Source organism: Neopelma chrysocephalum, unplaced genomic scaffold, assembly GCF_003984885.1.
Source record: "Neopelma chrysocephalum unplaced genomic scaffold, ASM398488v2 Primary Assembly neopelma1_24, whole genome shotgun sequence".
Classification (NCBI taxonomy): Eukaryota; Metazoa; Chordata; class Aves; order Passeriformes; family Pipridae; genus Neopelma; species Neopelma chrysocephalum.
Genome location: NW_020897693.1, coordinates 118,791 through 142,862, shown reverse-complemented (window position 1 = coordinate 142,862; position 24,072 = coordinate 118,791). Strand labels below are relative to the sequence as shown.

The window sequence follows — 24,072 nt, the reverse complement described above, 5'->3', positions numbered from 1 at the left end:
ACAATGGGACAGGCTTGGGGACAATGGGACAGGTCTGGGAATAATGGGACAGGCTTGGGGACAATGGGAGAGGTCTGGGAATAATAGGACAGCTCTGGGGATAATGGTAGAGGTCTAGAAACAGTGGGAGAAGCTTGGGGACAATGGGACGGGCTTGGAGATAATGGGACTGGTCTGAGGACAATGGGAGAAGCCTGGGAATAACGGGACAGGTGTGTGGACAACGGCACAGGCTTGGGGACAATGGGACAAGTCTGGGAACAGGTGTGGGGTGAGAATCCAGAGGGTCACCTACTCCTCTTGCGGAGCCTCCTGCAGGCGGGGGGGCCGCAGACGAGGAGGAGGACAAAGAAGAGCAGCAGGGCCAGGCAGATGCTCACGACGGTGCCGGCGGATGTGCCGCTGGGAACTGGCTTGGAGTCCTGGCCTGGGAAGAGGACGGATGGCACCGGATGAGACCCTTGTGCCCAGGGATGTGAAAACCCACCGGGAGCCCGAATCCCACCCGGCATGGCGTCCCCATCCCTGCCTGTTCCACAGGGCTGGGAATTCCAGCTCCCAGCACCCCATGGATCACGCCTGGAACGGTGCCTTCCTTACACACGACTCTGGTCCGGGAGCAGCTCCGGGGGCTCCCGAGGTTCCCGTGGCAGAGGTGCAGGGGGTCGATCCCACAGGTGACTCCCGTGGAAGGGGGCTCCCGGATCTCGGCGCTGGAGGTGAGATTCCCGCAGCGCAGCTCCCGGCAGAGCTGGCGACCGCGCTGGGAACGCCGCGCTCCATTGTCACACAGCAACAGCCACTGGCCCCCGTGGAAAACCTGGATGTCCCCCTCACACGGGGTGGGGCCGGAGCCCAGCCTCCGCTGCACCCGCGGCTCGGAATCTGGGGACAGAGCGGGAACGGCCGTGGGGATAACAGGACAGCTCTGGGATAATGGGATAGGCTTTGGGATAATGGGACAGGCTTGGAGATAATGGGATGGTCTTGAGGATAATGGGACAAGTCTGGGGATAATGGGACAGGTTTGGGGATAATGGGACAGACTTGGGGGCAATGGGAGAGATCTGGGATAATGGGAATATCTTGGGGACCATGGGATAGGCTTAGGGATATCAGGACAGGTCTCGGGGTAATGGGACAGGTCTGTCAGATCCATAGAGAGGGGTCAGATCCATGGGGAGAGGGGAATCAGATCCATGGGAAGGAACCAGACCCATGGAGAGGGATCAGATCCACAGATCCATGGGCAGAGAGGGATAAGGTCCATGGGATGCCTCGTGGCTGGCTGCTGGCACATGCTCCTTCCCCCGGCACAGGGATGCTCCTGGCACAGGGATGGTCCCGGCATTCCGCCTTGTGCCATAGGGAGCGGGGGATGTGTGTGAGCCAAAGCAGAGCCAAGCTTTGAGGAGCTTTGAACTATTCCCATGGGAATGCAGCATGGAAGCTCTGCCAGCTGCTGTGGGACAGCCCAATAAACCCCCGAATCCCACGGGATGGCTTCTGAGCTGGGGCAGATGGCAGGATTGCTCCGAGACCCAGGCCTTGGATCTCCATGGAAAAGGGCAGGGAGGGGCCCAGGTCTGGGAGATGCCCACGGCTGGGGGATGCCCAAGGTATGGAATACTCTCCCAGGCAGCACCCAGAGGGGCTGATCCATGGGTTCCTTGCTCCCATTCGGAATTTGGGACACTGCCACGGCCCCTCTCCCTCCCCGGCTCATCCTCTTCCGGCACCGCCAGCAACTGAGATTTCCTGTTTTGCCTTCGCACCCCGGAGAGGAAGAGCAGGAGTGGGCGGATGGAGCTCTGGGCAGGAACCCGGAATTCCCCCGGGATATCCCCCCAGAAAGGCCTGGATGCTCCGAGTGTGCTCTCACCTGAGCAGGTGACGAAGGCAGGAGTTTTCCCCCGGGAGCTGGTCCTGTTGAAGCATTCCAGGAGGGAATGGCTCTCACAGGGCTCCAGCACTTCCCACCTCACCGGCAGGTGGGTCCCGGGCTCTGGCTCCCGGCGTCCGTGCCCGGCGGTGCCGCAGCGCAGGTCCCGGCAGATGCGGGTGCCCAGATGTGCCCAGATGTGCGGGGGCATCCTGGCCACGGCCCCCCACAGCCCCCCCTTGTGCAGCTCCAGGAACCCGGAGCAGCTGAAATTCCCGTCCACCAGCCGCAGCCTGGGTGGTCCTGGAGAGGGAGTGGGGGAATAGCAGTGTGTTATGGATTGGGATGACATTCCAGGGATTGGGATGACATTCCTTTCCATTCTTGAGGAGAAAGTCCCTAAATCTGGAGTTTAATCGGTGCAGGATCCCCCCGGATGGGGGCCTTAGATCAGTTGGAAGGGGGGTCTCACATCCCCTGGGATGGGACGCTTAGATCCCCCGGGATGGAGGTCTTGGATCCTTTGGGATGGAGGTCTTAGATCCCCCAGGATGGGGTGCTTAGATCCCTTGGGATGGGGACCTTAGGTCCTTCTGGATGGGGTGCTTAGATCCCTCAAAATGGTGTGCTTGGATCCCTGGGCTGGGTGGAGGTGTTGGATCCCTCGGGATCGGGGTCTTACCGGTGGGCTCCGGAGTGGTGTCCGGAGGTGCCGGTGGGGGCTTGGGAGTGGTTTTCTCTGGCTCTGGAATGAGAAGAGAAGGAGCCCCATCAGCCTGGATGATCCCTAGGGATTGAGGTGAGCGGAGTGGGGGGTCCAGGCTCACCTTTGCAGGAGACAATAACGTGCTCCGTGCAGTTTTCCAGCTTCCAGTGGCATTCCACCAGCGCTCCCTCCGGATTCCTGCACCTCACAGGCTGCGCACGTGGCTCCTTCCCGCCGGGAATGACGAGCTGGAAGGGCTCAGAGCTGGGGGGGCCGCAGCCCATCCGTCGGCAGATTTCATCCAGGTTGGACCGTCTCACATTACCCCGGCACACGCGTCTCCAACGGCTTTCCCAGTCCACCTCCAGTATCCCGGTACAGCGGCATCCGCCACCGACGAGCCGCAGGCCGGGATCTGCAGGAAAACACCAGAATTAGGGGGCTTCCCTTCCCTTCCCGGTAGGTTTTCCACCACGAGAATGATGGAAAAGCCCTTTTCCGGGATGTCTCACAAAGTGGGACAAGGGCTGGGAGCGGGGGGGATGAAGGGAAGGTCGCGGGGCTGATCCGGGACCCCCCGGTGCCTCTTCCGGATGATGCAACTGGAGCATCCGCTGCGCTCCCGGAGCCATGGTGGGATTCCCGAGGTGTTCGTCCCCCCCATTCTCACCTCGAGGCATCCAGGTGGCTCCTCCACAGTCGAGAATGGCTGGAAGGAAGACAGGGATGGGGCGTCAATCCCAGACCCGCCATTTTGGGGCAGAGGCTCCGGCACTCGGTGGTTTTGTGGGAGAAATGGGATTTTGGAAGGGGGGGAAATGGGATTTTGGGGGAAGAAAAGGGGTTTGCCGCCTGTCTGTCCATCTGCTGGGGGTTAATTAGGGCCGGAAAAAGCCAAGGGACCTGCTAATTGCCCTTAATTAGCTGCGCTTTTGAGCGGAACATCCGGCCAAGCAGCTAGGGCTGGTGCCATGTGGACCAAGGGAAAGCTGGGAATGGCAGGAGTCGGGCGGGAATGAGGATGGGGGGCACCCCTGGGCTCAGGTTTGGGGTGAGATGAGCACCCTGGAGTTGTGCCGGTGGGGTTTTGTCCCCCTCAAACCCCCTCCCCACCCTGAGCCCCCCCGGCTGGGCCTCGCCCAGGGTGGCCCCACAAACTCCCAGGGCCCATCCCCTCCCAGAACATTCCCGGGGCGGGAAAACCGGGACATCCCAGCACGGGATGTGAGCGATGCCCCCAGCCCAGGGCACCCCCAGCACTCACCCCACGTTCCCAGCAGGAGCAGGAGGCACAGGGGGGGCAGCCGGGGTTCCATGGGTGCCAGCAGTGGGATGGGGGGCACGGGGGGCTCCGGAGGCTCCGGAGGCTCCGCTGCCCGGCCTGGAGCGGGCAAGGGAGGGGGGCCCGGGCAGGAACCGGGTGTTTTTCCTCCCTCTGTGGTTTCCTGACGTCACGGCCGTGCCGGTTTCGAGGCTCAGCTGCCTCCCCAGGTCCCGCCAAAAAAGGGGGGAGAAACCCCGGGGGGGGAGCTCAGCCCCCTCCCCAAATCCCAGGATTCCCACATCTCTGGAAGGGGGCAGCGGATGTATCTGGTGCCGAGGGAATGTTTGGGGTCACGACCCCTCGGGGCTGAGGAGAGGCCGGTGCCCACCCGAAACACTGTAAAACCCCCCGGGAACGGGACGAGGGAAGGGTTTATCCCGGCACATCCCAGTTTCTGGCATTCCAGGGATGCCCCATATCTCGGCAAGGGCACGTGGGGCCCTGGCAGGGCTGGACCAGGGCGAGGCAGAGGCGTTAATTGATTGGGCCCTAATTAATTCTTCCGAATCCAGGTCATGCATGTTAATGAGGCGGCTGTTTTCCATTGATCCCGTGGTGTTCCTGCTGGAAGGAGAGTGCCTGGGGAGCGGGAATGGGATAATGGAAATTCCCTTCCCTTCCCTTCCCTTCCCTTCCCTTCAATCCACTCCAATCCCCCACCTTGGAGCAGGATCTCAGCTCCCCCGGGACTTTTCTGGGTGCTCCCTGAACTCCCTGCTTGTTCCCATCCCCATCCCAGTTATCCCAGGGGTCCTGCTGACCCCCCCAGACTGGGATTGTGGCAGGAGCAAGCCCTGTCGGGATGTCCTACCCTGGAGCTGGCCCCCACCCAGTTCAGCTTTGAAAATTCCCTGGAAAAAGGGTGTAATTTCCAGGTCTGCTCCCACAGGACTCAGCCAGGGGGGTCTTTGTGCAGGATCCAGGCCCCAAATCCCCCCAAATCCACCTGAAATTGGTGATTCCCCCCCCATATCCTGGGATACTTTGCCTCTAGGAAAGACCCACGTTATCCAGCGGTGTGTGACCCCTATGGATATGGGATGCCTGGGATCCAGCCCTTCCCTGGGAGCCTTGGCTGGCTCTGGAGGCCCTGGAATCCCACAGGCAGGATTTGGGATTGGATTGAGCATCCGTCTCGCCGCTGGCAGCGGGAGTCGGCTCAGCATCCTGTGACAGCTCGGGATGCTCAGAATCCCTTCCCGGGGGGATTTTGGGATGTGCTGACACGTCGCCTGCCGTGAGGAGCCTTTTAAAAAGCAGGAGCTGCCTCTGGAGTGAGCAGGGACGGGCTTGTCTGCCGTCAGCACCTGCTGGGATCAGAATGAAAAACGGGAAAGATGGGGATTTTCCAGGCGGGAGCAGCTCGGATAAAGGGTCGGCACCGCTGTGGGGGCGGAGGGGGCACATTCCCTGTGGGGCCACGGGCTGGATTGTCCCGCTCCCAGAGAATCGGTGACCCCCAGGGCTTTAGGACCCCTGGGCACCAAACCCCCCTGAGGTCATGGATACCGCCCCACGATCCCGGCGATCCCGACGTCCTCGGTGCCGTCCTGCCCGTCCCCCCCACTGGCACAGGGGCCAGGGGCACCACGCCCCTGTTTCCCCCCCCCCGTGCCCCCTGTGCCCGCCCCACTCTCAGCCCCCGCCTGCCCCGCTCCCTTTGTCGGGGTTTTGCTGCTATTTTGGGATTTCCTCCGTTGTCGCGGCTCCTTTGTCGGGGCCTCTCGCTCCGCGAACACCTGAAGGATGCGGGGGGGCCGCTTTTTCCGCGGGGGGTGCGGATGAACCCCGACCTCCCCCTCGGGGCAGCCGGAAAGCCGGGGCTGGAGACGCTCCGCGGGGCTCGGCCGGGCCGTGGGAAGGGGGGTTTGGGGTGCGGGGGAGTCCCCCGGGGTGGGGGGTCGCAGCTCTGGGGTGATGGGTGGGTGCTGTATCCACCCCAAATCCTCGTGTGCTCGGCTCCAGCATCCCGCTGGGATGTGGGTGGAGCTCGGGAGGCTGGAGCAGGTGATCCCCCTTTTGAGAGCCCCTGACACCCCCAGAGAGCGTCATTCGGTGGGTTTTGGGGTGTCTTCCCTTCCAGCATCCCCTGGACAGGATTTATGGGCCCCCCTGGGGTGGGGACTGTGTCCCAGCGGGATACAGGGAACCTCTGGGAGTGGGGGGGACACTGTGGGGCACCAAACCCTCCCACATCCCCAATTCCTGGGGTGTAATTTCCACTCCCAGAGCTGGGTGGGGCCCCTGCCACCCCCATCCTTGCTCCTGCAGGCTGGGAATGGGATATCTGGACATCCCAGTGGGCAACTGGGAGCGCTTGGTGGCCCAGCCCCGCTGTGGGAATGGTGACGAGTCACTCCTACAGAAGGACAAGGAACACGGTGGGAAAAGCTTTTAATGGCAGCACAGGGGAATGGCTGGAGAATTCCAGAGGGGATAGTGGCCTTGGCCAGGTGTCCCTCTGGAGCAGCGGAAAAGGCTCAGTAGGCAGCTCCCTGGATGTCGTCATAGTCACTGCCCTCGGAGAAGTCGGGATCCTGTCCCGAGGGATCCATCTGACCTGGAGGGACACAGCCCATCAGGATTTGGGAGCAGAGGATCCCAGAGTTCCCATAACCCCCCGCCAGCATGAGATCCTCACCGGGATGTTGGGAAGGGTCTCCGGTAGGCTCTGTGCCCGCAACGTTCTCGTACCACTCCCCTGAGGAGGTGCTGGAGCTGCCGGTGGGATCGGGATCTGCTGGACATGGAGGTACCCAGGGCTGGGAGGGCACTGGGGCGGGAATGCTGGGAGCTGTTGGGGGAACTGGGAGAAACAGGTGATTACTGGGACCCTCCATCCCTGTTCCCATTCCCAGGGGTCCCCCACTCTCATTCCCTTCCTGGGGTCGGACCCATCCCTGTTCACATCCCTGCTCCCATCCCTGGAGTCTCTCCATCCTTGGTCCCATTCCTGGGGTACCCCCACCCTCATTCCCCTTCCCAGGGCTGTCCTCAGCCCTTATTCCTGCCTTTGGGATCTCTCCTTTCCTTATTCCCACCCCTGAGGTTTCTCCATTGCTGTTCTCATTCCCAGGGCTCTCCCCATCCCTGCTCCCACACATCCCTCTGGCAGAGCCCACCGGTGCCGCAGCTGTGCTGGGAGGGGACGTTGCCATTCCGATAGGGATTCGTAGATGAGGAGGAGGAGGAGGAGGAGGTGGAGGAGCTGTTCTTCCTTCCAGGGAATGGGGGGCCCATCCTGGCCGGTGCTACGGGAACAAGGACATCCAGTGTAGGAACAGGGAGGAGCCGCCCCCTTATCCATGGGATGGACCCCCCCCTTGTCCCATACCATCCTCAGGGAATGGCTCCATCCTGTCCTGGCTGGGCCTTGGTGGGAGCAGCTGCTCCCCGGGATGCCGGCGCAGCGAGTCTGGGAAGGGGAGAGCAGTGGGAGTCCCCTGGGTGACAGGGATCCCAGGAAAAGGGAACGGGAATCCTGGAGCGTGGGGATGGGGGTCCCAGGCAGGGTGACAGGGGTTCCTAGGGCAAGGTGAGGGGAATTCCAGAGGGAATGGGACGCTCACTGTAGAAGGTGGAGAGGGCGACGGGCGGCTTGCTGCTGAAATCGTAGTATTCCGAGTCGGAATCGGAGGTGGAATCCTTGGAAAAGGCTGTGCCCAGTGGGTCTGGGGGATGAGAATGGGATGGGGGATGTGCCATCAGCTGGGATCCCCTTCCCCACATCCCCAGGGGGGTGACCTGCCAGACCCACCTGATCCTTTGGGAAGGCTGGCGGGAATCTCCCTGTAGTCATTGGGAATCCCGGAGGGCACGTCAGGGCTCTGGGAGCTGTGGGTCACCAGGACTGGGTTGGTTATTCCCAAGGAACACATGGCTGCGAGAACAATGGGGATGAAAAGCTGAACTGAGCCCAAAAAGTGGGATGGGTGCCCCAATTCCACGCTGAGTCCAGAATTCCTTACTGCTCCTCTTCCTCAGCCTCAGCAGAGCGACGGAAAAGGCCAGCACGGAGAGCAGGAGCAGCATTCCCAGCACCAGGCACAGGATAAAGAGGAGACTATCCCACGGGAATTGTGTCCCTACAGTTGGAGACCCTTCCTCGGCTGGGACAGAGAATGGACACAAGTCATTCCCACCTAAATCCTTCCTCCAGGGAATGGGAAGGAAGGGATTGCAGGACACTCACCCCGTGGGACGGTGACATTCCCCATTGTCCCTGCGGCCGTGGGGGTTGGATCCAGCAAACCCTGGGAGCCTGGAAAGGGGAACGGGGACAGAAATCAGATCACGGGGATGCTGGGGGTCAGGAATTCCCTCCCAAGTCCCAGTGGGAAGATCCCGTACCATTGCAGATCACCCCGACCGCCTGGGATTGGTGGCAGGGAGCGGATTTGTTGAAGGTCCAGCGGCAGAGTGCCAGGGAAGACTGGAGGCTCCCGCAATCGTACAGCATCTTCCCGGGAAGCGTGTGTCTGAAGGAAAGGCGCAGGAGCGGCATCCCGCACCCCAGGCTGCGGCACAGCACTGCGGATTCCAGGTCGTACCAGGTGCTGTCGCACACTGTGCTCCAGGTGCCGCGGAAAAACACCTCCAGCCTGCCGGCACAGCCATCCCGGCCCCCGGAGAGCCGCCACTCCTGGTGCTCTGCGGGAAAGGAAGGGGATGTGTCTCCCGCATCCCTCCCTGCCGGAGCCGGGATGCTCCCAAACCCACCTGAGCAAACCACGCCGGCATCCTCCTTGTGGCTGCAGTCGTGCTCCGGAGCGGCCGGACATTCCCAGAGGTGCCTCTCGTGCCCGTGGCATCCCAGCTCATCCCGGAGGATGGGGCCATGCCCGCGGCCGAAGGCGGAATTCCCGCGGACGCTCACGGCGTGGCCGCACCGGAGCTGCCGGCACACGACGTCGGCATCGGGAATGTCCCATCCGTCATCGCACACTGTCCCCCATATTCCCTGTTTTTCCAGCTCCACGCGGCCCTCGCACCGGCTCCGGCCGCCGGCCAAGCGGAGAGCTCCAGGATCTGGGAGACACACCGGGAATGGTGACCGGGTGATGTTCCCAGTGCCCCCTTCCCACTAAAAAGTGGGAGCAAGGGTGCTCCTGAGGATGTTCCTTGCCCTCCCGCACTCACCTGGTGTCACCGAGGCGTTCCCACTTGGAATACTGGGAGATCCTGTTGGCTCTGTGGGAGCTGTGGGAAGGAAGGGACAGAGGGATGAGGAAATGAGTCCTCCAGGATTCCCAATTTGGGGATGATGATCCCTCTAAGGTGACATGGTGGCATATGAGGATGACAGATATGGAATCTGATCCCACAGATCCAGATCCCCACGGAGCAAGATCAGCAGGATTCAAGGGGGCAGTCCCTACTTTTTTGGCTCCTTCCCGGTTTTCCTGGCAAGGAGCAGATGGAAAACAGGAAGACGTGGCCCTGTGGCCACCCTGGGAGGGCACACGGAACGGTGCATCCCAATCCCCCCAAAATATGGGAATTCTCCCAGTTGTGGGTGGCTCTGTGGGACCCTCCCCCAGCCCACGTGGTCACGGCACTCCTGCATCCCAAAAATCTGTCCCCACGAGGTTTCCTGGGGCTAAATCCTGGTATGAGGTCCACTTGGAGATTTTTGTCCTTAATTATGGGAATATTGGGACACGACTCACCGGTGGAATTGCTGAAATTTGGGACGTTCTCACTCATCTGGTCTGCTCCCGCTTCCCGGCTCATCCCTGCGGACACAGAGGGGCTGTACCTATCCCAGAGCCACAGGTGAGTGGATGCTCTGGTTATTCCCAGTAAAATTACCCCTTTGGCTTTTGTGGGGTCAAGGATCCCCCAAGAGTGACGGGTCTCTCCCTGTTCCAGGGGGGGCTGGTTGGGTGGGGATCCCAGGGAGCTGGTGGGGCATGGATTGGAGTCCAAATGATCAAAGAAATGCTCAGGGATGAGGGGAAAAAGCGGGAATGAGCTGCTCTGTGGGGGTGGAGGCGAGAGGAGGAGCGGAAATGGGGGTGAGGGGCCCGTTCCCCGATCGATCCGAGGCCTTGAGGCAGCTCCTGGCAGCCATTTCAGAACCCAAAGCACCCCAAATCCTGCTGGGATTGGGGAGGGGGGGGAAGACTGGATAGCACCCCAAAACCATCCAGGGGTGACAGGAGGGACAGGATGGGATTTGGCCCTGGAGCATCCCACAGGGCTGGCGAGTGGGACGGCTCCGAGAGCACTTTTAGGGGCTTAGGATCCCGGTTTTGGGGTCCCCAGGGTGGTTTTAGGGGTCCCTCATCCTGAGGAGACCCCAATCCTTAGGATTGCCTTTCAGGGAAACCCTTCCCTCGCTCCCAGTGGACAGTGAGGGTCGGAGGAGCTGCGGAGCCACCACCGGAGCATCTGTGCCCTGGGACCTCCATCCCGGGAAGGTGGCAGGTCCCCAACCCCAAAAATCCATGGATCCACCACCCCAAACTCCCAAATGAGAGGCTGGGAAGAGACGGGCTGGGGACGGCGACGTACCTTGTCCGGGTTCCACGGCGCAGAGAGCCACCACGAGCAGGTACAGCCCCCCCATCCCTCCGGCGGGGCAAGCCCGTGGAATTCCGGGATCTGGGGGGGTCTGGAGGTCCCTCTCTCGGGGCAGGGAGGTCTCGCTCCCCCGGTGGTTCCGGGATCGAGGCGGAGGGGAGGAAGCTGGGCTGGCATCACGAGGTGCGCTGGGGTGGCCCCATCCTGCTGCCGGCGGGGAGGAAACGGGGTGTCGGAGCCCCTGGAGCTCCCCCGGGGCTCAGGAACCTCCCGGGCCTGGGGGTCCCACCCCGAGGAGAGCGGATCCGGTGGAGATTTGGGATGGCGTGGGGGGATTTGGGGTCTTCCAGGCTGCTGGAGCTCCATCCCTTTTTTCAGGGATGAGGTGGGTGGGAGGAGATACCTGCAGGGTGCAACGGGAGGGGGCCCCGCAAATGTGTCACCCATCCCTATGGATCAGCTCCAAATACTTCAGGATGCTTTTCAGGGAAGCTGGGAGGGGAGCTGGGATGGGGCCTGGATCCTGATCTTCCTGGATCCTGCCCGGGATCCTGCCCTTCGTCCCAACCTGGATGCTTTACTTCCAGGATGGGCTCCATGCCAGACAGGTGGTGGTAGATCCATCCAGGATCTGATCCATCCAGGAGTTGATCCCATGGAGCCACCATCCCGCTGCCTTCCAGATGGAGTCACTGCATCCCAAGCAACTTCCAGCACATCCAGGACCACCCCAGGACCCTCCAGGGATACATGGAGAGGGATGGGATGGGCATGGTGGTGGAGGGATGAGGTGGGAGCTGGGGCATTCCAGGAGATTTTGATCCCACTGTGGGTGAGGGCTTGGATCCGATTGGACACCTGGAGACCCGGGATGCCCTGAAGGAGGGGCAGGACCGGGATTGCCCCACCTCAGTGGGGTTTTGGGAAGCTTTGGGAAGCTTTGGGAAGCCAAGATCAGGGTGCTGGGGTGCAGGAAGGCGTTTCCTGCTACCATCCAGGGCGATTTGGGAGTGTCTTGGGATTGCTGGGAGGCTGGAAAAAGGGTGGGAATTTCCATGGTAACCCCAAATAAAGGGGGATCAATTCCTCTGGCCAATTCCAGAGGGGACATTTGGGCGGATCAAGGTGGGAGAAGACCCAGGACCAGGCTGGTGTTGGGGCTGAAAGGTGGAGGAGGAGGATGGCAGGAGAGGGAGGAAAGAGATCCCTTATCCCTTATCCCAAGGTCACCCCAGCTGGGCCAGGGCCAGGATCCATTCCCGTGACCAGCTCTCACGTGGATCCAAGGTCAAGGGCACATTCCCGCTCCTAGAAGCCTGGCACTGCCATGGGAGCAGGATGGGACCCATTATTGGGATCAGAGGAGATGCCACACGGAGCAAGGGGGGAATTCCCACCTTTTTTTTTTTTTTAAATACTTTATTTTTGTAACAACGTCAGAATTAAAAACTTTTCCATAAATACCAGCCCCTGGCAGCCCCTTCCCGGGCGTTCCCGGTAAAAAATGTGTACAAAACGGATGCGTGGCCGGGGTGAAGGGATTGGAGAGGGAGGGGGCGGGATAACCAGGATCCCTCCCCGGGATCAGACCACAGGAATCACCACCACCATCATCATCATCAGCACTATGAACACCATGTCGCAATGAGACCCAAAGCAGTAAGGGCATCCCAAATTCCTCCCCGGAGCCGCCGGGATCCCAAAACCTCTGGAGGCCCTTCCTTCGGCCTCCCGGTCGGGTCGCTGGGGATTCCCGGCGCGCGTGGGACCGGGATCGGTGTCCCCCCGGCGCGGCACGGGGAGGAAGTCGGTCCCTTACTGGTTTGCCCGGGAATCGTGGGGTTCCCCAGGCTCAGGAGCTGCCGCGGATCCTCTCCATGTAGCTCCGGAGCTCCTCGGGATCCCGCAGCCCCATGTCCTCGCAGACCCAGCGGATGTCGTCCTCGCTGGCCACCAGGATGGACTGCACGTGGGGGGCGGCCGGGGGGGGCTCCTCGGGGGCGCGGGGGGGGCCGAAGGTCACGAATTCCACCCGCTTCCTCCGGCCGCCCCCGCCCGGGGCCGCCCCTTCCTTGCGGGGCACGGGCGGCTCGGGGGGAGCCCCGTCCTCGGCCGAGCCCCCGCAGCCGCACCCCGCACCCGGCGGCTCCGGCTCCCGGCGCGGCGGCTCCCGGCGATCCAGCTGCCGGCTCAGCTCCTCCTGGTCGGTGCCCAGCCAGACCCAGTTGTGGGGCTGCGGGGCCGCGGGGGCCCCGCCCGGCTCGGGCAGCTCCTTCTGCTGGTAGCGCAGCACGAAGAAGATGCAGTTGACGAGGAAGATGAAGATGGCGAGGCAGAACACTCCCAGCAGGACGTACATCCCGATCTCCAGGTCGGTCACCCGCTCCGGAGCCTTCACCATCTCCTCCTCCTCCTCCTCCTCCTGCCGCTCCCCCTCTGCGCGGTTGCGTCCGTAACCTCCTTCCTCCTCTTCCTCCTCCGAGGAGGATCCCTGGAACTTGGTGGCCGCCGGCCCCACGCCCGCGGGGTCCCCCCCGCGCCCCACGGTCACCGCTTCCCGGGACATGGCCCCCTCGGCCCGCGGGAAGGGCCGGGGGCTCCCGGGGGTCGGGGGGTGTCCCACCTCGAGCCAGGCGGTGCCGGTGGCCAGCGGGGCCGCGCGCTGCCGGCCGCGCCGGCACGGGTCCGGGGGGTGCAGGGCGAGCTGGAGCAGAGCCCCCCGGCCCGGCCCCTCCGCCACCACCCACGGGTGGGAAGCGGGAACGCCGGGAGACCCCCCGACGGTGGCGACGGAGCGATCCATGGACGTCACGGCCAAGGCCACGTCGTGCCACCCGTAGAGCTCCAGCGGGGCCAGCGTGCGGTCGGAGAAGGACAGCCAGACGGACAGCGTGGCCTCCTGCCGGGATAACGGGCGGGATGGCAGCGGATCGTGGGATTTAGGGAACGCCGGGAACCCCCTCCCCCCGGCCCACCTCACCTGCTTGAGGGCGCGCAGGGTGGGTGTCCCCAGGGCGGTGACGGTGACCACGCCGGGGTGCTCCGGGTGTGTCCGGAGGGACAAGGAGAGCCCTGCCACCACCTGGGCACGGAGCTCCGTCACTGTCACCTTGTCCTCGGACACCACCAGCGTCTGCTCCCCGAGGATGGAGTCGGAGAGCGGGGAGCGCACCTGGGTGGGGGTGGAGCCGGGGGGGTTGTGAGACCCTCCCCCAATACCCCTCGTGGCCATTGTGTCCCTTCCCACCCCTGGACACCCCAGTTCCCTCCCTCCGGGCCCTTGCATCCCACCCTGCTCCCTCTGGGGTCCCTCCTAGCCCACCAGCTCCCCCCCTCCCTTCAGTCCCTGCACTCCTCCAGCTCCCCTCTGCCTTCAGGACCCCCTCCAGCCCCCTGTTTCCATCTGCCCAGTGCCAACACTCCCAAAATCCCAACCAAGGACCCCCCTTCAGCTCCCTGAGACCCCCTCCAACCCCCCAATCTCCATCTCTGCAGTCCCAACACCCCCAGTCTCACCCAGGACCTCCCAGACTCCCCCCAAGACCTTCTCCAGCCCCCTCATCTCCATCTCTCCAGCCCCCACACTCCCCAGGACCCCCCAGACTCTCCCCAGGACCTCCATTCGTCCCCTCATTTCCCTCCCCCTGTGCCCAGCACCCCCTCCAGCCCCCCGTTTCCATTCCCTCCATCCCAACGCCCCTCAGCTCCCCCCACGATCCCCCAAGTCGACACTTCGCCCCCTCACTTTCCTCCCCTCTGCCCCCGGGGCCCCTCCAGCTCCTCCACCTGCATTTCCCCGGCACCAACACCCCCAAGATTCCCCCCAGGACCCCCCAAACTGACCCCACGATCCTCTCTAGCCCCTTATCTCCATTTTCCCAGACCCTGCACCCCTCCAGCTCCTCCCAGGACCCCCCCCCCGGTACCTCCTCCTTAGTTCCTGTCCCCCCAGGATGCCCTCCAGCCCCACACCTTCATCTCTGCAGCCCCAGCTCATCCCAGGCCCCCCCCTCCACCCCCTCATTTCCCTCTCCCTGCCCCTGCTGTACCTCCACGGAGGTGACCCCGGGCTCCCGGCCCACCACCACGAGCCCCCCCCTCCAGCGAGGCCACCCGGGGGTCCTGCACGCGGGTCCGGGGGGCCACCAGGTGGGTGACGTCCAGGAGCCACTCGGGGCCGGGCAGGTAGGACAGGGAGCGGCCCCCGTCCGGCGGGTGGGACACGAAGTGGGCCAGGACACGGAGCCCCGTGCGCTGGAACTGCGGGCGGCAGCTCCGCGCCCGCCGCTCCGGCTCCTCCGGCGCCTCCTCGGCCTCCATCGGGGAGCTGGGAGATGGGAATCACGGGATAAGGGGCCAGGGATCACGGGATAGGGGCTAGGGATCGCAGGACAGGGTGATAGGAATCCCAGGACAAGGTGACAGGGATCCTGGGACAGGGTGACAGGTATCTCCGGAAAGGTGACAGGGATCCTGGGGCACGGGGAAAGGGACTGCAGGACAGGGGTACAGGGATCATGGGATGGGTGACCGGGATCGCGGGACAGGGTGATTGGGGATCCTGGGACAAGGTGACAGGGATCCTGGGACAGGGTGATGGGGATCCCAGGACAAGGTGACAGGGATCTCCGGAAGGGTGACAGGGATCCTGGGGCACGGGGATGGGGATTGCAGGACAGGGGTACAGGGATCATGGGATAGGTGGCAGGGGTCGTGGGATGGGTGACAGGGATCGCGGGACAGGGTGATGGGAATCCCGGGACAAGGTGACAGGGATCCCAGGGCAGGGGGACAGGAATCCCAGGACATGGGAGTGTGTGGGGCCTCAGAAGGGCAGGGACACAGGTCACAAGTGTCACAGAGCTCAGGGGACAGGAACACACGTCACGAGTGTCACCGGGCTCAGCCACACGTGCCACAAGTGTCACAGGGCTCAGAGAGGACAGGGACACATGTCACGAGTGTCGCAGGGCTCAGCCACAAGTGTCATGAGTGTGACAGGGCTCAGAGGGCAGGGGACATGTGTCACACCTGTCACAAGTGTCACAGGGCTCAGAGGGATGGGGACACATGTCATGAGTGCGTCTGGTCTCAGCCACTCATGTCACAAGCGCCTCAGGTCTCCCCCACCCTGCTCCCACCTCGCCCCTTTCCCGCCATCCCGGTGACACAGGGACGGTTCCGGGTGCTCCCCCCGGGAACGGCACTCACCCATCAGGATTCTCGGGCCGCCTCCAGCCGCGGAGCTGCTCCAGGGCGGGGTCTCCCAGCTGGACGCGCAGCGGGAGCAGCGGGGCCCACACGGAGAAGGTGAGCTCGGCGTGCAGCCGCCGTGCCCAGAAATCCACGCGGGCCCCTCGTGCCCCCCGGCTCTCCCGGCCCCCCACGAACACGGCGTCGCAGGAATCCGACACCTGGAAGAGCACGGGCGATGCCAAGGGACGGGGATCCGGTGGGTGAGGTGGGGTGGGATGCGGCGGGAGTGCCGGGAGGAAGCTCACCTGCAGCACCTGTTTGTCGGCCGACTCGCATCCCACAGGATCGGCCAGCTCAGACACGCCGCCTCCCGCTTCCACAGCCACCAGTTTCACCGGGATGACCCGCGGGATTCCCGTCAGCGGGGCCGTGTTCAGGATCTCCAGCTCCTGGCGGGACAGGGGGGATGAGCCGGTGCTCCCATGGGACGGGGGGGGGGACGGAGGGAGCGGCTCCCACCTGGACCAGCGGGACAAGGGCGCGGATTTCCCGCTCCGCCACCTGGATCTCCCACACCAGTTTGTCCTTCTGGGATTCAGGATCCTGGCCGGGATACTCCACCTGCCAGGTGAGAGGCCGTGCCGGGCCTCCAGTCCCGTTCTCCACCACCAGCTCCAGGTGCAGGAACGCCGCCGAGTCGGATACCCTGTGGATCCACGCCGGGATCGGGATCACTGGGACCCAGGTGGGATGGACTGGGATGGGGCGGGGCAAGGGATGAGGGCTCTGGGACCCCACTGGGACACACTGGGAGAGGGCAGTGCCACACGCTGTGCCAGCCCCTACCTCCCGCTGCCAGGGGTGTCCCCAATCCGCCGGCATGTCACCACGGCCAGGGAGTGCTTGGGGCCACGGGAATGCTCCAGGTGGGCGCTCCAGGCGCTGGGAATGGCGGGATGGGCGGCCACCACCTGCAGCCCCTTCTTGGCCTTGATCCTGGGGAGGATCCCATGTCACAGTGTCACACAGTGTCACATGCTGTCACACACACACTGTCATGCACAGTGACGGTGTCAGTGTCACACAGTGCCACACAGTGTCACACACTGTCACACAGTCACAGTGTCACACAGTGTCACACGCTGTCACACAGTGCCACACACTGTCACACAGTCACACAGTGTCACATGCTGTCACACACTGTCACACAGTGTCACACAGTGTCACACACTGTCACACACTGTCACACACTGTCACGCACACTGTCATGCACAGTCACGGTGTCACAGTGTCACACGGTGCCACACACTGTCACGGTGTCAGTGTCACACACTGTCACATACACTGTCACAGTGTCACACACTGTCACACACACGGTGTCATGCACAATCATGGTGTCACAGTGTCATGCACACACTGTCACGATGTCAGTGTCACACAGTCACACACTGTCAAATACAGTCACACATTGTCACACATTGTCACACACACTGTCACAGTGTCACACACAGTGTCACATGTTGTCACACAGTGTCACAGTGTCGCTGTCACACAGTCACACTGTCACAGCGTCACACACAGTGTCTCACACTGTCCCATACTGTCCCAGTGTCAGCGTCACACAGTCACATTGTCACAGTGTCACACACAGTGTCACACACAGTGTCACATGTTGTCACACAGTGTCCCAGTGTCAGTGTCACACAGTCACACTGTCACAGTGTCACACACAGTGTCCCACAGTGTCCCACACAGTGTCACACGCCATCACACAGTGTCCCACACTGTCACAGTGTCCCACACTGTCACAGTGTCACACACAGTGTCCCACAGTATCCAACACTGTCACAGTGTCCCCCCTGCCCCGGTGTCCCCTCCCGGCCGTGCCCCCCCGCGGTGTCCCCTCTCTCACCGCAGGGTCAGGGCGTGGGCGGTGAAGTTGTTCCTCAGGGCGACGGTGGCCCTGAACCTCTGCCCGGGGCGCAGGGTGGCGTCGGGGACGCCCAGCAGGACCTTGTCGTCCAGCTGCACCTCCTGCCGCCGCTCTGGCTCCCCCGCCCGCAGCTCCAGCGTCCCCAGGAACCGCGGCGCGTCCCCCTTCCCACAGTGCCCCGGACCCCCCACGCTGTAGCGCAGCTCAGCCGCCTCGGGGCTCCTGGGGCTCTCTGGGGGCTCGGGGGGGTGCGGGGTGTCCCCGTCCTTCCGCCGGCTCCGCTGGGGTCCCGGGAGGAACCAGCGCTGGGGGATCTCCAGCTCCACCACGCAGACGCCCAGGGGGGCCTGGAGAAGGGGGGGTGGGGGGTCAGTGGGGGCGGGGGGCGGCGGGCACCCCCCGAGGGTCCCCAGGGTTGGCACTGACCTGCAGGTGACAGGAGCCCCGGGCCACCCGCCCGCGGTGGTGGGCGTGCAGGGTGACGCAGGGCAGCTCCTGAGCCCCGGGGTGATCCCAGTCTTTCTGGGGATTCCGGTCCTTCGGGGGGTGGTCCTGCTGTGTGCGTTGGTTCCAGGTGCCGGGGTGATCCCGGACCCCAGGGTGGTCCCAGTCCCTGGGGTGGTCTCTGTCCCTGGGGTGATCCCAGTCTCTGGGATGATCCCGGACTCCAGGGTGGTCTTGTTTCCTGAGGGACTCCTGGTTCCCAGGGTGGTCCTGGTTCCTGGGGTGATCCTGGACCTTGGAGTGATCCCGGACCCCAGGATGTTCCCGGAGCCGCAGGTGGTCTCGGTCTCCAGGGTGGTCCCGCTGCTCAGGGTGGTCCCGCTCCCTGGCATGATCCTGAACCCCGGGGTGGTCCCGAACCTCGAGGTGATCCCGCTTCCCAGGCATCCAGTCGGGCCCGTGCAGATAGAAGAGGACGCGAGCCACAGGCTCGGCAGGGGACACGGAGCTCTCCAGGGACACGGCGCGGACGGCCCAGGACGCCGAGCCGGGTGGGCTCTCCATGAGAATCTCCTGCAGGGACACAGGGACGGTGTCGGGGGGCCGGGATACCGCAGGATGGTCCGGGGGGCTCCGGGGGTCTCGTTTACCTGGCGGGTGCTGAAGGGGGGGTAGGTGGCCTGGAGCAGGGCCTGGGAGCCGGCGCGGTGCCGGAGCAGCAGGAATGTCTCGGAGCGGGAGTGCAGGGAGGAGTTGGGGGGCACGTCCTGGTCCACCCGCTGCAGCCGGTAATATTCGGGAACCCCCAGAACTTCCAGCTCCGCCGGCAGGAACACGGGATCCGGGGGGTCCCCGTCACCCCTCACTGCGAGGACAGGGCTGTGTCACCGGCACCGGGGGCACGGGGGGCAAGTGGGGCCTCTGGGCCCACCTGTGTGGCACCACACAGGGCCACCACATTCCAGAGTCAGCCCATCCCAGGGTTATCCTATCCCAGGGTCACCCCATCCCAGGGCCACCACATTCCAGAGTCACCCCATCCCAGGGTTATCCTATCTCAGGGTCACCCTATCTAAGGGTTATTCCATCCCAAGGTTAGCCCATCCCAGAGTCACCCCATTTCAAAGTCACCCCATTCCAGGGTCACCCCATTCCAGGGTCACCCCATGCCAGGGTCACTCTATGCCAGGTTTATCCAATCCCTGGGTCACTCCATTCCAAAGTCACCCTATCCCAGGGTTATTCCACACCAGGGTCACCCCATTCCAAAGCTACCCTGTCCCTGCATCAGTGCTGGGGGTCAGCACTGGGGGACAGGGATTTGGGGATGTGAGGAGGGGTCACTCTGGGGGGATCAGCACTAGGGGGGCCCCCCGGTTCCTCCAGCCCTGTGGGGATCCAACCCAGGTGGGGAGAGGGACAGGACCAGGTCCCACAAGGTGTGATCCATTCGGGTTGCCCAGATCACAGGGAGCAGATCCCACCTGGATACCCGGGCACCTGGATACCCTGGATCCCGCGGCCGGGAACAGATCTCACGCGATCCCACCCGGGAGGAGAGGCGAGGCGGATCCCGGGGGAAGGGGATCGCCTCGGGCTGCGGGGATCCCGCGGGGATTGCGAGGAGATTCCCCCTCGAGATCACAGCGGATCCCACGTTTCCCGGGGGATCCGCTCGGGATCCCGGGCGGTGGAGGGGGCGCGGATCCCCGTGGAATGGGGGGCGCGGATCGCGGGGAAGGCGCGGGGGGGGGGGGTCAGGTCTTCCCGGTTCTCGTGATCCCGGCGGGAGCGGATCCCGGGGGGCCCGAATGCGGGGGGGGGGGGGGGGGGGGGCGAATCCCTGCGGAACGGGGGGGGATCCCGAACGCGGGGAAGGGGGGGATCGCCCCGGATCGCGGGACCACGCGGGAGCGGATCCCAGCGCGGCGGCGGGGGGGATCCCGGTGCCGTTCCCATTCCCATTCCCGGTGCCATTCCCACTCACCCGGGGCGCAGAGCAGGGCGACCGCCAGCAGCGCCAGGCGGGGCCCCGGGGCCATGGCCGGGGGGCTCGGTGGGGCCGCCGGTGCCGCCGGTGCCGCCGGTCCCTGCCGTGGCTCCGCCGCTGCCTCCCGTCCCTCCGCCCCCGCGCCCAGACAATGGGGCCGGGGCGGGACCGGCACCGGCGCCGCCTCGTCCCGCCGGGTCCTAAACACCGGCGTGCCCGGCGCCAGGCACAGCCCGCTCCCATTCCCAGCCCTGCTCCCATTCCCGACCTGCTCCCCATTCCCAGCCCTGCTCCCCATTCCCAGCCCTGCTCCCATTCCCAGCCCTGCTTCCCATTCCCAGCCCTGCTCCCCTTCCTGGCCCTGCTCCCCATACCCAGCCCTGCTCCCCATTCCCAGCCCTGCTCCCCATCCTGCTCCCCAGCCCCAGCCCTGTTCCCCATCCCACTCCAAGCCCAATCCCCAGTCCCCATTCCCAGCCTTGTTCCCCATTCCACTCTCCATCTCCAGCCCTGTTCCCCATCCCATTCCAAGCCCAATCCTCAGTCCCCATTCCCAGCCCTGTTCCCCATCCCCATTCCCATTCCCAGCCCTGCTCCCCAGCCCCATCCTCATCCTCATCTCCTCCCCATTTTCATCCTCATCCCATCCTTTCCCTATTCCCCACTCCCCATCCCATTCCCATCCCCACCCAGCACTGGACTCCCTGGACCAGGGTGGGATGGTGCTGTTATCCATCCTTCCCTGTCCCACCCCAACCAGGGACACTTGGAAACACTGTGGGACACCAGGAACACGGGAAGGACCAGAACAGACGTGGCCAGGAGCACGGAGTGAGTGGGAATTACAGCAGGAATAACTGGAAGGCAGTGGGATCCTGGCACAAATAACCCACACTCCTCCTCCTCCTCCTCCCTTCCCACCCCAAGTGGGTCCTCCAGGGGAGCCCCCACACTCCCAGCTCCAAGCCGGACCCCCTTCCCACGGGAAAGCAGTGGATCCAGGCCGGAAAAACCCGTCTTTATTCCAAACCATTTATCAAAACCGTTTAAAAAGCAGCTGAAACCCCGAGGATTGACAGTGGGGGGGTCCCCGGGGGGGGTGTCAGCCCCCCCCCAGACGAGCAGAGCTCCCCTTTTGGGCCAGATTGGCACAATGTCCCCGTGGAGCAGGGAATGGGGGAGCTCCTCTCCTGGATTTGGGCTCCCGGGGGAGGCTCTCGGGGACCCCCCTCCCTGGGGTGAAGGCACTTGTGGCACTTGCAAGGCATGGCCCCCCAGTTCTGGGAAGGGATGCTCCCAGGAAAACTGGGGGGCTCAGCAGGGGCGGGGAAGACATGCTTGGAATTCCGGAGCCAAGCTGGGAAGTGCTTTGGTGGTGTGTATGTGGGGGGGGGTCAATCCTCCCGGTTCCGGGGCCCCCCAAACTTCTGGCGCCGCCGCAGCTCCTCCACCTTCCACTCCAGGCTCCTGACGGCCGCATCCAGCCGGGCAGTGGGATTCTGGGATCCCACTAGGCTCCCCAGGAGGGCGTAGAGCACCCACAGGGCCAGCAGCATTCCCGCCTGCACCGTGGGGCTCTCTTTGGAAGCGGCCACGTGGAGGAAGGCTCCGAGGAAGAGGAAAAGCTTCACTCCCTGGAGCAGTGGGAGCAGCAGCCCCCGGAGCCGGGATAACACCCAGGATCCCAGCAGGGCAGCCAGAGCCCACAGGAGAACCCGCTGGACTTCTCCGGGGCTCAGCGCGGCCGCTCGCACCAGCCGGTGGCCTGGGAATGGGAGACGGGAGTCACCGGAGGCACCGGGAATGGGGGCCGGAGTCATCCCGTGGGATGATCCCAACTCACCGCCGATGCTGGAAGCGGCCAGGAGATCCGCCAGGATCCCGCAGAGCGTGGTCAGGGCTGCTGAGATTCCAGAGGAAACAATCCAGAGGGTGGTGGAGAGGCTCTGTGGGGAAAAATGGGGATGGGGGAGCAGGAAAAGGGGGCACAGATCACTGCGTTCCTCCAGGACAGGCTCCAGGGAAACTTTAGGGATTGGGACCTTCCTGTTGTCACTAGCCAGGGGAAAAGGGGACACAGACCCCTGTTTTCCTCCTGGAGGGGATCCAGGGCAAATTTAGGGACTGGGACCTTCCCATTGTCACCAGCCGTGGGAAAAGGGGACACAGCCCCCCAGGTCCCTCCATGGGAGGCTCCAGGGAAGGTTTGGGGGGTCAGGATCCCACCATTATCCTGGGAAAAGGGGGAACACAGCCCTCTATGTCCCTCCTGGAGGGGATCCAGGGGAAAATTTAGGGATGGGGATCTCACCTCTGCCACCATCTGCAGGGCTTGGGATCCCACCCAGCCCTCCAGGGTATCCCAGGAGGCTTTTCCCAGCCGGGACAGCAGATCATCCATGGTGGCAGTGCTGGAGTGTCCCCGGAATCCCTCCGGGCCACCCTTGGCTTCATCCGCTGCCGATCCCACCAGGAATGGGGCCCACAGGAGCAGGACCAGCAGGGCCCGGAGCCCCCCAGCACTGGCCATCCTGGATCTCGGGATCTGTGGGGAGAGGGGGAGCCAAGAGGGGCTGGTTTTGGGGTCATCCTGCTGGGTTTGGGGTCCCCCTGAGCAGGAGGGGAGAGCGGAGGCCCCAGAGCTCTGTCCTCCCCCCTCGCCTTCCAGGCACAGGCCTGGGTGTCCCGGCTATTTTTGGGATGGCTGGGAGTCAGCGGGACACAGCCAAGGGCACCGGGCCTGGCTGGGGAAGGGGGGGGCACTCAGCACCCTCTTCCCAAAGGAAGGAGTGGGGAACTTTGGAGTAGGGCATGGCCATCACTGCCCCCTACAAAGACCCCCTGTGCACCCCAGTCCTCCCTAATCCCCCCAGTTCCCCCTGGATACCCCAAATCCCCCTTGTGCCCACCCCCTCCTGTTCCATCCACTCCTTGGGGTCCCCTCAATCCCCCCTGGATCCCCCCCAGTGCCCCCTGGAACCCCAAATCCCCCCTGTACCCACCATTCCTCAGTTCCCCCCAGTCCCCCCTGGATCCCCTCAAATCCCCCCTGTGACCACCCCATCCCAATTCCCCCCCCACCGCGCCCAGTTCCCCCCAACCCCCCGATTCTCCCAGTGCCCCCAGTAGGATCCCCCCAATTCCCTCCCCCCTTGGATCCCCCCAATCCCCCCTGGATCCCCCAATCCCCCCCCGTGCCCACCCCGCCCAGGTGTCCCCACCCTCCGCGATCCCTCTGATCCCTCCAGGATCCCCCTAGACCCCCCGACCCACAGCTCCCCCCCCTTCCCCTCAACTCCCCCCACTCCCCCCACAACCCCCCCGATCCCCCAGAATCCCCCCAGGATCCCCCACCGCTCTCCCTCCACTCCGCTCTCCTTCCACTGGGCCCACACCCCCCGTATCCCCCTGTATCCCCCCAAATTTCCTCCGATTTCCCTCTATTTCCCCCCCACGCCGCGATCCCCCCCCGACCCCCCCCCTCACCGGGGGCTACTCCGCGCCGCCGCCGCGGGGCACGCTGGGAGCTGTAGTCCCCGAGCCGCCGCGGAGCACGCCGGGAGCTGTAGTCCTCGGTCCGCCGCGGGGCACGCCGGGGGCTGTAGTCGCCGTGCCACCGCAATGCACGGCGGGAGTTGTAGTCGGTCGCCATGGCAATAAAAGGGGGAGCGGAAAGCGCCGTTCCCGCCGGAGGCTGGGGGGGGGCTGCGCGGGGGATGCCGGGAGCACTTCCGGTTCCGGGGGGCGGGGGCCGCGTGAGCGCTTGGGGGCCGCGCGCGCCAACGGGGAACCGGGAGCGGGAAACCGGAACCGGGAGCGGGGCCGCAGCTGCCGCGGGCCACCATGGCGCTCATCTGCTCCAGTGAGTGCGGAGGGGGGCGGCGGGCGGGGGCGCACCGGTTTATGGGGTCACCGGTTTATGGGGTCACCGGGCGGGGGGGGCACCTGTTTATGGGGTCACCGGGCGGGGGGGGCACCGGTTTATGGGGTCACTGGGCAGGGCGGCACCGCTTTATGGGGTCACTGGTTTCTGGGGTCCCCGGGCAGGGGTCACCGGTTTCTGGGGTCCCCG

The 24,072-nt window shown here is 64.3% G+C and overlaps 5 protein-coding genes across 6 annotated transcripts in view; 1 reads left to right on the top strand and 4 right to left on the bottom strand.

Annotated features, from left to right (window-relative positions):
- CD5 (CD5 molecule) overlaps window positions 1-3,970 on the bottom strand; it is a 5,401-nt gene extending 1,431 nt beyond the window's left edge. Inside the window, exons 1-7 of the mRNA XM_027699198.1 lie at window positions 3,853-3,970; window positions 3,259-3,297; window positions 2,710-3,003; window positions 2,565-2,627; window positions 1,883-2,185; window positions 601-885; window positions 296-427 (exon numbers count right to left, since the gene is read on the bottom strand). Coding sequence (XP_027554999.1) covers window positions 296-427; window positions 601-885; window positions 1,883-2,185; window positions 2,565-2,627; window positions 2,710-3,003; window positions 3,259-3,297; window positions 3,853-3,904 — 1,168 coding nt within the window. The 5' untranslated portion in view covers window positions 3,905-3,970. The remainder of the gene's footprint in view (window positions 1-295; window positions 428-600; window positions 886-1,882; window positions 2,186-2,564; window positions 2,628-2,709; window positions 3,004-3,258; window positions 3,298-3,852) is intronic.
- Window positions 3,971-6,376: 2,406 nt separating this feature from the next.
- Window positions 6,377-10,483, bottom strand: CD6 (CD6 molecule). The gene is made up of 12 exons (XM_027674227.1): window positions 10,429-10,483; window positions 9,052-9,102; window positions 8,632-8,940; window positions 8,263-8,562; window positions 8,105-8,173; window positions 7,881-8,021; window positions 7,670-7,792; window positions 7,482-7,583; window positions 7,219-7,327; window positions 7,026-7,111; window positions 6,554-6,754; window positions 6,377-6,472 (listed from the first exon to the last, which is right to left on the bottom strand). Exons 1-12 carry the CDS (start codon window positions 10,481-10,483, stop codon window positions 6,393-6,395), a joined length of 1,626 nt encoding a protein of 541 aa, XP_027530028.1. The 3' UTR covers window positions 6,377-6,392.
- A 1,549-nt stretch (window positions 10,484-12,032) lies between these two features.
- On the bottom strand, window positions 12,033-20,077 carry TMEM132A (transmembrane protein 132A). Its single transcript, XM_027698696.1, is given in 12 exon segments — window positions 12,033-13,336; window positions 13,418-13,609; window positions 14,487-14,535; window positions 14,537-14,764; window positions 15,649-15,851; window positions 15,939-16,082; window positions 16,153-16,339; window positions 16,480-16,629; window positions 17,546-17,913; window positions 17,993-18,583; window positions 18,661-18,875; window positions 19,998-20,077. Coding segments are annotated over 12 exon segments (3,429 nt in total). The 5' UTR covers window positions 20,053-20,077; the 3' UTR covers window positions 12,033-12,289.
- Window positions 20,078-20,997: 920 nt separating this feature from the next.
- TMEM109 (transmembrane protein 109) lies at window positions 20,998-23,593 on the bottom strand. 2 transcript variants are annotated; one of them, XM_027698874.1, is made up of 4 exons: window positions 23,487-23,593; window positions 22,312-22,545; window positions 21,844-21,946; window positions 20,998-21,765 (listed from the first exon to the last, which is right to left on the bottom strand). In XM_027698874.1, the coding sequence occupies exons 2-4, from the start codon at window positions 22,528-22,530 to the stop codon at window positions 21,395-21,397; spliced, it is 693 nt and encodes a 230-aa protein (XP_027554675.1). In that variant the 5' UTR covers window positions 22,531-22,545; window positions 23,487-23,593; the 3' UTR covers window positions 20,998-21,394. The 2 variants fall into 2 exon arrangements, with proteins under 2 accessions (XP_027554675.1, XP_027554684.1); XM_027698883.1 differs by lacking the exon at window positions 23,487-23,593 and adding an exon at window positions 23,400-23,427.
- Window positions 23,594-23,732: 139 nt separating this feature from the next.
- The window catches only part of PRPF19 (pre-mRNA processing factor 19), a 5,502-nt gene continuing 5,162 nt past the window's right edge, over window positions 23,733-24,072 (top strand). The window contains exon 1 of the mRNA XM_027698750.1: window positions 23,733-23,862. Within this exon, the coding sequence (XP_027554551.1) occupies window positions 23,844-23,862 (19 nt within the window). The 5' untranslated portion in view covers window positions 23,733-23,843. The remainder of the gene's footprint in view (window positions 23,863-24,072) is intronic.